The sequence below is a fragment of the Cylas formicarius genome, unplaced genomic scaffold (genome assembly GCF_029955315.1).
Source record: "Cylas formicarius isolate icCylForm1 unplaced genomic scaffold, icCylForm1.1 PGA_scaffold_9__14_contigs__length_23061073, whole genome shotgun sequence".
In the NCBI taxonomy this organism is placed as follows: domain Eukaryota; kingdom Metazoa; phylum Arthropoda; class Insecta; order Coleoptera; family Brentidae; genus Cylas; species Cylas formicarius.
In genome coordinates, this window is record NW_026844365.1 from 3,797,934 (window position 1) to 3,809,728 (window position 11,795).

The 11,795-nt window shown below is 35.2% G+C and overlaps 1 protein-coding gene across 1 annotated transcript in view; it reads right to left on the minus strand.

Moving 5' to 3' along the window:
* The window catches only part of LOC132706991 (roundabout homolog 2-like), a 306,365-nt gene extending 295,138 nt beyond the window's left edge, over positions 1-11,227 (minus strand). Inside the window, exon 1 of the mRNA XM_060678593.1 lies at positions 10,907-11,227. Coding sequence (XP_060534576.1) covers positions 10,907-11,024 — 118 coding nt within the window. The 5' untranslated portion in view covers positions 11,025-11,227. The remainder of the gene's footprint in view (positions 1-10,906) is intronic.
* Between the last annotated feature and the right edge of the window lie 568 nt (positions 11,228-11,795).

Sequence of the window (11,795 nt, forward strand, 5' to 3'; positions counted from 1 at the left end):
GGGCAAGCTCCAGTTAGGTCATGTTTCAGCCATAATCATAATATACATATATATAGTATATATAGTAATAACATAACATAAGTGGTGGTGAACGGTTATTATAGTCGAGGGCGGATTATTTTTTTGTCACAATTTGATTTGCAGTGTGATTCATGAAATTATATTGTCTTTTGTTTTGGCAAATAAATTTAATCAATACAGAAGGAAGATTTTAAAGAAATATTGTTCTTTACAGTTGCGTCCATGGTTTTTGCACATCATATACGTTATTATACTATACATCAAAAGTTATAATTAAGCGAAATCGCTGACATTGAACTGAGGTGGCTTCTACTTGATGAAAATCCATTTATCAAAATAAATAAGAACTAAAAGTTCATATTTTGACGTGACAATTGTTTCGACAACACCGTGTCTTTATCATATGTAATATTTACAAAGTACCTGCTACTATATATACCGAAAAATGATCATAAAACCTTAATTAATGTTGTTGTGAGAATTTAAGTATTTAAATCCATTTCATCGTTAAGCAATACATTTGAATGTTTCATTTTGTTAATCTCCATGGCTTCCATTAGATTTAATTTTCTAGTTTTGTGGCTCTATGTAAAATATCAAAATTGTCGTCAAAAATGTGTTTTTCTGTGTTTAAGTGTGTAGCATAATTAGAATCTAGACTATTGTTTTTAAACGCTCTTTTATGTTCGTTAATGCGTTCTTGAAGGACCTACTTGGTTGTCCAATATAAATTTTAGGACAAGATCCGCATTTCAACCTCTAGACACCTGATTTTTGAGATTTTGAACCTTTCGTTTTATTGTTTTTTGAAAAATTTTTCTACTGTGTTGTTAGTTCTGTTTTGCAACTTTCTTACTAGGTTCTCCTATGTATGTAACTGTTTTAAATTGTTCGTGTTCTGTATTAGGTTTCGGATAAATAGAGTTTACTGTTGTCTGGATTTGTTTTTTATTTATAATTGTATCTATAATAGACGAATTGTAGCCGTTGTTCAGTGCAATTTGTTTAATGATATTAAGAACATTTATCCGAAATCTAATACAGACCACGAACAATTTAAAGCAATTACATACAAAGGAGAACCTAGTGAGAAAGTTTCAAAACATTAGTCAAAATGTGGTTTAAAAATAGCTTTCAGAACTAACAACACAATAGGAAAATTTTTAAAAAATAATAAAACGAAATGTCCAAAATCTCAAAAATCAAGTGTCTATAGGTTGAAATGCGGATCTTGTCCTAAAATTTATATTGGACAGACAGGTAGGTCCGCATTAACGAACATAAAAGAGGGTTTAAAAACAATAGTCTAGATTCTAATTATGCTATACACACTTAAACACAGAAAAACACATTTTTGACGACACAAAAAGTAGAAAATTAAATTTATTGGAAGCCATGGAGATTAACAAAATGAGACATTCATTTGGCTATTTACATAAGCAACTAAAATTTGCATAAACAAGACTATAAACTTCGCAAATACCCCGTAGGTCTCTTCTTGAACTGTCTTGGGCAAGACGCGCCCTTAATATTATCCGGCAGTTCATTAAAATTGCAAACACCATCGTAGAAGAGAGTTTTCTGTAAATTTGTTGTTTTTACCATAGAAACATTGAAGTTCTGATTGGAACGTATATTATATTGATAAAAGTTTAACCTTTTTTTCCAACTCTAATTTAAGATAGCCTCGCTTCTAATGAACTGCCCGACATTTAGCCAATTTTGGTGGTGTAACATACTCTTTATAGGAGTATATCTATCACAGTTCATATAACCCTATTTTGTTGTAACTGTAACTTATTTAAATCTTCTTTTGTACAAGATATAAGCAATGAACAAACATATAAAAAATGAGGCAAAATTATACTATTATACACTAATATCCTACACGGTTAAAAAACCCTGTTTTCTTACCAATTTTTTTGCATAGATATTCAACATGATTACTAAAGGATAATTGAGGATCCAAGATCACCCCTAAATATTTAATTTCGGAAACAAACTCAATTTTAATACCATGTATATCCACAGAATACCCCGACTTTCGTTTCCAGAGACTGAAACAAGCGTGTCATCAGCAAATAGGTTAACAAAGGAGTTTTTTTAAAACCTGATACATATCATTTGTATAAATAATAAATAAAAGTGGGCCCAACACGCTTCCTTGCGGTACCCCCCATCTTCTATCCCTATGACTAGAAACATTAGTATTAAAATGCCATATAAACTTAATTTTGTAATAAGAATGTCCCTGTCAATAGTCTCAAATGCACGTTTAAAATCTACAAAAACACTCGGAATTAGTTTTGATTCATTCATGTCCTTCCGCCACACTGCACACATATATTGCAACGCAGATTCGCACGAGTGTTTGATCCTCAAACCAGACTGTCCACTGTAGAGTAGGCAGTTCCGCTCCAGGTAGTCTCTCAACTGCCCTCACACTATCGTTTCCAGGATTTTATCCACTACGGGCAACAAGTTAATTAGTCGAAAATCACCAGGTGTTTTCGGTTTTGACACTTCAGCTATGGGCACTATGATACTTGTTTTTAGTTTAACAGGGATTTTTCCGCATTCACCAAATATAACAACGGACAACCTATTACACAAAATAAATCCTTGAGGAGCTTAATATTTAGAACAGAGTCGCTTGTACTTCTATTTTTTAGGTTATTTACAGTTTTGCAAGCTCTGATATCGTTATTTTTTTAAAGCAAGACAAGCTACAGCTGACCATGTCACACACAGAGTGCCATTGCTTCTTTTCTATACTCTCTATTTCATTTAGATTTAAATACCTCTCCTTTATTGAACTTAAATTCTCACAACAACATTAATTAAGTTTTTATTGCCATATTTTGGTATATATAGTAGCAGGTAGTTTGTAAATATTACATTTGATAAAGAGACGGTGTTGCCGAAACAATTGTCATGTCAAAATATATAATTTCGTGAAAATCTGAACTTTTAGTTCTTATTTATTTTGAAAATGCTGACGGTGCAATTTGAAAATTTCCGCTATTCTCTCGTAATAATAAGTAATTTGCTCTGTATTTTTTTTCTTAAATGATACGACATCGCGATGTTGGTTCCGTGGACGCCCCGTACGAGACCCGCACCTTGCCCACCGTTAACGATTCACCAACGCCCGGCATTTATCTCCGTTCGATAACAAAATACTCCCGACGTTACTACAGCGACGGCGATTTTTCAGACAGCTGCAGATAAGGGTACCTTTAGATCTGCTCGAGGTGGATATAATTTTTAAACTCCTCTACCCGGAGGGATCGCAGCAACTGGTTTTCTATAGAGTAATTTATAGCGTTCTGTTTGACTTACAGCCGTTGAACTGTGACGACGTTTTTGGCACTCACAGTCGCATTTCTATCCATCCGGATGTCGTCAATATTTCTTTATCATCGCAACATCTCATTCAACCTGACAAAGCAAACTTACAATGCAGCCTCGTTAATCCGGACATAAGCAAATCTTGCTCTATATTTAAGCTACTTTAGGTTAGATTGTTCCATATTTTTGCTATATTATATACTTACATTTTTTTCATATCTACGATATAAAAAAATCAGATGTGTATAAAATATGCTTTATTAATGGTATCAATCGGCGGTCATTTTACCATCAAAAGCAAAATTAAAGATTCAATATTAATTGGAACAAACTTGTGCGTTTCAAATTTCGCCTGTAGTGATGACTTCACCAACCATACCCAATAGATTAATTCCATCACACGCGAGTACCAAATATTAGGGTAGAATGGTTGTGGTCGTATAACCATTACTTTTCCAGTAATTCTCATAGGCTGTTAGAAATAACCTAATAATTAGGTATGGTCCACTGGTACGAGGGCAGCGCCAAAATTTCCCGGCCTGAATATGAAAGAAACAAAGTAGAGTAACAATTTTTTATTATTTTTCAATATAATCCACGTAAGTCCTTTTTCAAATATCCAAACAAATAAAAGTGGCTGGGGGCCATATCTGGACTATCGGGAGGATGATCTATCTGTTGGAACCCATACTCTAAAATGGCAGCTTGTGCAACACCAGCAGTATGGGCAGCTGCATAATCGTGCAAAAGACGCACGCCTCTGGTCAGTTTTCCCCGAAGTTTTACAATTTATGTAATAATGCTGCATAATATTTACCATTGACAGTGGTATTAGTTTCTTTAAAATCTATCAAAAGAATTCACAATCCCAAAAGATCGTGGCCATCACCTTTTCTGTTGACTGGCAGACTCTGAATTTTCTTGGAGGTGCTTCACCCTTACGACGTCACTCCATTGATTATTTTTTCGATAAAGGGTCATAACAGAGAAACATAGTTTCATCTCCCGTCACAATAGTTTCTATCACAGGCTTCGGTTCCGACCCACAGAGTCCAAAAAAAGACCGCGCACACTCGACACGGCGTTGTTTTTGAATAGCCGAAAGGTTTTTAGGAACCCATTTTGCACTAACCTTATGCATACCTAAATGATCATGCAGGATTCGGCGAACACTTGTGTCAGAAAGCTTAGTAATTTCTGAGATTTCCTTGACCTTTAAACGTCGATCACTCAATACCACCTCTTCCACAATCACAACAATATCTTCCGTTATGACCTCCGCTGGTGAATCATCTTCAAGGGACTCCTGCCCCATCCGAAAACGTTTTGCCCATTCTTTCACTACAGAATACGAAGGAGAACTTTGGCCGTACACACCATCCAGCCTTCTTTAATAATTTTAGGTGCTAACCCTTCTTTTGTCAAAAACTTTATGACTGCTCTATACTCAATTTGCGTTATTTGACTTGAATTTTTTTCGCAGTCTACTAAAAGAAGACAAAGTTTATCGTGATACTGGAGCTGCATCTATGTCAGGCCGGGAAATTTTGGCGCTAACCTCGTATATATATAAGATCGTATCCTATATCCTTACAGTCGGATATACTAACGACGTCTCAACTAGTGTATCTGGATATCCTTAGGATGTTCTGAGAAACATCCCACGGACATACCTATCTGATATACTGTGGACGTTCCTATTGGTAACATCGTAAATCCTTGGGACGTTTTAAGGATGTCCCTTAGCTGAAACAGTATATCCCTAGAATGGGTATATAAAAAGAGGGAAAATTAGTCTTTTTGTTAAAACTATACAACGAAAATGCAGAAGCTTAAGGTGTATATTATTATCTTATTTGTCTTATTTTTATATTTGTGATAATATTTTTACGTTGCGCTTTTTGTGTTGGTCTCAATAAAATAATATTTAAAAAAATAAGTTTGATTTAAATCACTGCCAGTCGATCAATATCGTTAAAGATTTTGCCAAATTCAGACATTGAGAGATGGCAGTTCAATAAAATTCTCATAGATCAGCAAAAACAACAATGACTGAAATTCCATGGGAGTGAGCAATTAACGCAGCGTTTTAGCGAAACGCTTAATTTGCGACGCGTTCCGTCTAGACCGGGTCGTGACGTGGTGGCCCGGACCACCTTGCGCGAAGTAAATTCTAACCTATAATTTTAATAAATTACAAATTACAATGTTAAAATTACCTTAAAACGCGTTTCGCGAATGACACTCGTAATTTGCTTTCGTTAAACGGACTCGTTTTTATCTTTGAAGAACTCAATTTTGACGGATTTTGGCTCCGAGCCTTCCGCTGGAAATATGTATTTGAAAGAGTAAAAAACAATAACAGTTGCTCGTATGGGACATATGTTTCTGTGGTCTGTGTTCCCTGCAGACTTTATTTTGCTAACTGGTGGTTCTTTCGTAATTAGGTTGCTAACAGGAGGGAATATTTGGAATAATAAAGACATTGACACATAGCGAAATAATTTATATTTATAATTAATTAGTAATAATACTAAAACTATCAAATTTATCCAATATTGTACAACAAAAAAGGTTTATAATGTATATACAGGCCGATCTAAATTGTGTTCATCGTAATTGGTAATGTTGGAAACAGAAAAACAATTGAATGTAGGGTTTAGGAAAGAATGAGGAAAATATAATCTTTTTACATGGAACACCGTGTACAAAACACCCGGAACAAAAAAGGTTATATGCAATATTGGCCTAAAAGTGAACATCAAAACACCAAACAACCAAACACCAAAATTCAAAAATTCCACAAAATAATCAAACCAATACATAAGTATCGGTCAAAACTTTAATGTTATACAAAATAATTCAAAATGATAGTAGAAGATAAGAAAAACGTTACCAATCTAATAACATTGCTTTCGAAAAATCGTCACTGGACGGGGCAAGTTCGTAGCGCCATGCAGGTTTGTATGTCCAAAAAAAACCGCTAGAAGGTCGCACTGTTTTTCCATCGTGCTCCTCGATGTAATTATATTTTGTATACACCCTGTATAAAGCGTCTGTCACGTATAAAAAATTTTCACGACAAACTTTGATAAATATAAAAAAATGTACAATTAATAACGATTTCCAATGAAGTTATATTATTATCTCGCGCACCCTGTATGTTGGACGAAACCTGAAAGTTTCTGGATACAGTTTATGACACTGTTTATACCAGATTATCCCATGTTTTATAGTATTTTATTTACAGCTAATCATTTATCCACGAAAATGACAATTTTCATTGTCTTTTACACTGTTTTACCCATAATCGACACACGCTGTGCGTATTTGAAAAAAATCCGGAAATCGATGTGATTTAATTGTGCATGCACCCCGTATAAAATGCCTTTCACATCTCGTCGAACTTCAAAGTTACAAATAACAGCGTTCTCGAATGATATTTTTTCAAATATGTCGCGCCCTGTATAATTGACGAAACCTGAAACTCTCTCACGACATGCTTTACGATACTGTTCAAATATTATCCCATCTTTAACGGTTTTTCATTTATCGCCAATAATTTACCCCCAGAAACGGAAATTTTTAAGATATTTTAGATTTTTTGTCCTTAAACGGCACACTCTGTATATAATACAATCATTCTTCGAAGTAGAGGTTATAGCCCCGGATTTTCCACGTTTCCTGGTTCAATAATTTTTTGAAAATAGTAAATGGTTTTCGAGAAAATAAGATTTTTCTGAAACTAATAGTGACTTTCATGTAGATTTTTTCAAAGCAGCGTGTGTGACAGACGAAAACCGCAAATACAAGAATCGTTTGCCCTTGATGCGGCCTATGACACTGCCTGAACCGATTAGCCATATTTTTTGATTTTTGATTTGCGGTTACTAATTTACTCTGGAACAGAACAATTTTCAAAGTCTTTTAGATTTTTGTCTATAATTTAAAAACTCTGCATATAATCGAAAAAATGCTTGAAATAAATGTTATCGGGCGAATGGCTATGCAGAAAAACATGATTTTCTGGAAGCTACAATAACAAAAAAAAAATCGAAACTTGTAAAAAAATACTTTGAAGTACTTTAGGGCAAGTATTACGTTTTTTAATATTGTACGGAATATCGCGAACACCCTGTTGAATAGTTGAAAACCTTAAATGCCGTGTATGCGAGCTTTATTTTCAGGTAAAAGAAACTGATATGTGAAACACAGAGGAATGATCTTTTCCTTATACCCTTGCAAACGCAGTTTTTAATTTTGTTAAAATACTTCCCGACTCTTAGATATGTCATCTACATCTACGAGACCAGACATTTCGACCATTCTTCTAGTGCTAGAATGCAGCTGCCGGCCAATTTAGCTCAACATAATTTTTTTGGGCGTTTCCATCCTAAAATCTGATTCGTTCATTAGAAATTTCGTCGTACAGTGTAGCGTTTAAAGTCGAATTAAATGTTTCCCACCATTCGGCGCGGTGTAAGCTATAATTTCCGCTCCCTGGTTTGGGGCGGCAGATGTTTTGTTAAATTTTTAATATGCCTACACACATCAATCCGTCCACACATGTCGTTAAATTAATCCAGGTTTTATGATCCGAAAGGTTTTCGCCACTTGCCTTTTTTTTTAAATAAATCTGTTATATATTCAGTCACAGTAAACAACAAAGACAGGAGATTAACTTACCGACACTCTGAACATAAATTAAATTTTATTGAGTAATAGCTTAGGAGAGTTAATATTTACAGTGTCCGTCAAAGTTATAGAGACTTCACAGATACTTCGTGCAGCTCTCTGGTTTGGTTACTTCCAGAAGCTGATAACTCACATTCTAGGGCATTACGTCCTCAGGTAAGGGTCAATCTGAAGTCCAGACGAAATAATTGCTATGTGCTCATTGAATTTTTTTTTTTTTAAATAAAAATATTGGTAATCGGGCGATGATACTGCAGTAGTATCCGTCTGGAAGATTATATTTTAAGTGACTTAACCTCACACCATTTTTTTTTTCGATGTATAGAACTTTTTTTGGCATTACTGTTCAAGATGGCGACCTATTTAACAGCTGTCAAGTGATTTATTCTCAGTTTGGTTTGGCAATTCATCATGAATAGACTCACGCCTGAACAACGCTTGTAAATACTGCAATTTTATTTCGAAAATAATGGTTCTGTATCGCACACTACGTCCATTTTATCCTCGACAAAATCGTCCATCAGAGCAGTTAATTCGATTAACCATGGAACGTTTTCGCACCACGTTTACTCTTATTGATAACTCGCATCCCCAGAGACGCCTACAGAAGAAGCTATTGCTGCTGTAGAGCGTAGCATTGAGGAAGACCCGAATGAGTCCATCCGCCATCGAGCACAGGAATTGGATCTGTGTCCATCCACTTCATGGAAGATTTTGCGGAAGGATCTTGGTTTACGTGCTTACAAAATCCAACTCGTGCAAGAATTGAAGCCAAACGATCATCAAGTAAGGCGTAGATTCGTCGAATGGGCCCAAAACGAGATTGCCGTTGTTCCCGATTTTCATAAGCGAATTTTGTTTAGCGATGAAGCGCACTTCTGGTTGAATGGCTACGTTAATAAACAAAACTGGCGCAAAAACTGACTGTTTGGTGCGCTTTATGGGCTGGTGGAATCATTGGTCCGTACTCCTTCCAAAACTATGATGGCCAGAATGTTACAATCAATGGTGATCGGTATAGAGCTATGATTACTAACTCTTTCATTCCTGAATTGAATAAGCATGATGTCCAGGAGATGTGGTTTCAAGAAGACGGCGCAACATGTCACACATCGATTTATTGAAAGACACGTTTGGTGACCGCCTAATTTCACGTTTTGGACCTGTGAATTGGCCTCCAAGATCTTGTGATTTAACACCGCTAGACTACTTTCCGTGGGGCTATGTAAAGTCATTGGTCTATGCGGATAAGCTACAAACGAGACAACATTCGCCGTGTTATTGCCGATGTACGGCCGCAAATGTTGGAAAAAGTCATCGAAAATTGGACGTCCAGTTATATGCCAGAAATCATATTGAAAATGCAATGCCACGAGATTATCTTTCGGATAAATAAAATTCATGTCAATCGAATAATCCATCGTTGTTTTATTGCAACTTAAAGTTCCATGCATCGAAAAACAAAAACACCCCTTATAAAGAAAATGAATTTAAGTGGGAAAAAAAGGAGGAAATAAAACAAATTTTTGAAAAAATAAAAATATGTTTTTATGCCCGTTTTGATTTTTTTTATGATACATCTTTAATTACGACGACAAAATAAATTACATAACCTAAAAGTTATTTTTCACAGTTGAAATCCGTAAATCCGTTGGAAACCGTTAAATATTTGTGAAATACGCAGAATTCTGCGTGAAATCTAATTTTGTTTCGAAGACTAAATAATTGTTTTAATAATAGTGGTAATAATAATTATAATAATAACAATTAGTCTTTATTTGTTAACTTATAAAACGTTGCAGAATGTTAGAAGTTAGTCCCAAATATACATTAGATATACACGTATTACAACGAATAGAAAACCTTATATACAATATAGAAAGAGAACAAAAATCTAATAATAAAATTTTTTAACGGATTTAAAAGTATAGCTTAAGCGACTTCTAAATTGAGCTAAGTCATGCTTGCGAACAGCACACACTCCCCTATGGCACGCATTAACTGAATGAATATCCGATATACAAGCAAGATTGTCAACGAAACCTTTGCAGAATGATAATTTTTTTAGTTAAAACAAAACTTTGCGATTTCAACCGTCAGCCGGCGTGAGAGAAACTGAGAGAGACAATCTGAAGGTGCTGAAAGCTAAACCTTTATCTTTCTGAAGTAAGGCGGACCATTACAATATGAAATATTAGACAGTATTAGAGAATCTTTCAGTTTTAATTTAATAGCAGTGTTTAACACATCTTTATGAGAATAGAGTAACCGAACTTTATAGAACGTCTTTTGAATTAAAACGGCTACGAGGCCTTCAAAGCGCAGATTACTATCAAATTTTTTACAGGCACAGACAGGCTGTAAAGTAAATAAATTTGAGCGTTATTTGTTCCGATTATTCTAGCTCCATTTTTATCATTTTATCACATATATATAGTAATAACTTTTTAAGAAGTACTCAGGTCCAATATACTTCAATTTAATAAATAACAGTTATTTAAACCTAAAATCGCGCTGAGTGTTCTCAGAGACATTAATGATGTTAGCATATATGAATAGACTGGGAAATTTGTTGCTCAATAAACACTTATTGCAAATTTATAATTCCGTTTTGTATTTTTGTATTTATACAGAGCTCAACGTTTCAATTTAGCCATCATCATCGTCAAATCCATACATGACATTAGCATTAAAACATTGAATTAGAATGATCACTGTTTGGCTAGTTTACTACAAAAATTGTTTTTTTTTTAATATTTCCATCTAAATAAGTTTTAATTTTTTTTGTTTATAAAGCCTCGTCATTAATCATGGTTTTCAGCTCATGTCCGTGACTCACCGTAGTATCCGGACGAGCTACCGCATTGGACTACTCCAAAATTGATCACAACACACAAAAACATGAAACGCACTGCGAGATCCTGGCCAGACATTTCACTAATCAGACACCACTGCATCCAATCGAAAGCGAATATACCAACTCGAGCTCTACCGTACCACCAGAGGAAATCTACAGGTCGAACATTTTTCCGCGCACTTTCCACAGTTACAGTTGCTCAGTCGTTGTCGAGCATTTTCCAAAGTCCCCTAGATGGATACGTCCGCACGCTATCCGCGTGTTTCTACGAGCCGTCACGAAAGCGAATCGACACAATCTCCCCCACGGTTCGGGAAATACTAACAGAACGCGAGCCAGAGCGCTGCGAGTGGTATACCGGTCCTCGGTGCCGGCGTTGTCACGTGGATCTACCCTTCCCTGAAGCAGCAACATGCTTGCACGATTTGCTAGTACACTCCAATCAGAGGAGTTCTGCAGTTAGGTCTCATATAGTGACGTAATAAAAAATGATCAGTATGTTTTAACTCTATTGCTATAATACGACCAAAAATATAGTGCTTTTATTGCTTCGACGTTGTATGGTCTGTTCATAGATATAAGAAAGTGACCAATTGCTCATGAATGGGATTATCCAAGGGTGGTCATTAACATACAATGCAGCAAGATTATTACCTAAAGTTTGGGAATTTAAATTCAGGTAAAATTGTGGTCCGTAATAGAAAATAATTTTATACCTACCTGTGTTTAATATTCTTTGGTTCGGTATACTACTTAGTTTCAGTTTATTAGTAATCATTCTTATTTCGTGTGTAATACAGCGTGTGATGAATCGTGTGCGAATTATGCAAAATTATTCAAAATTATTCAAAATTATATCTCAGGAGATGCT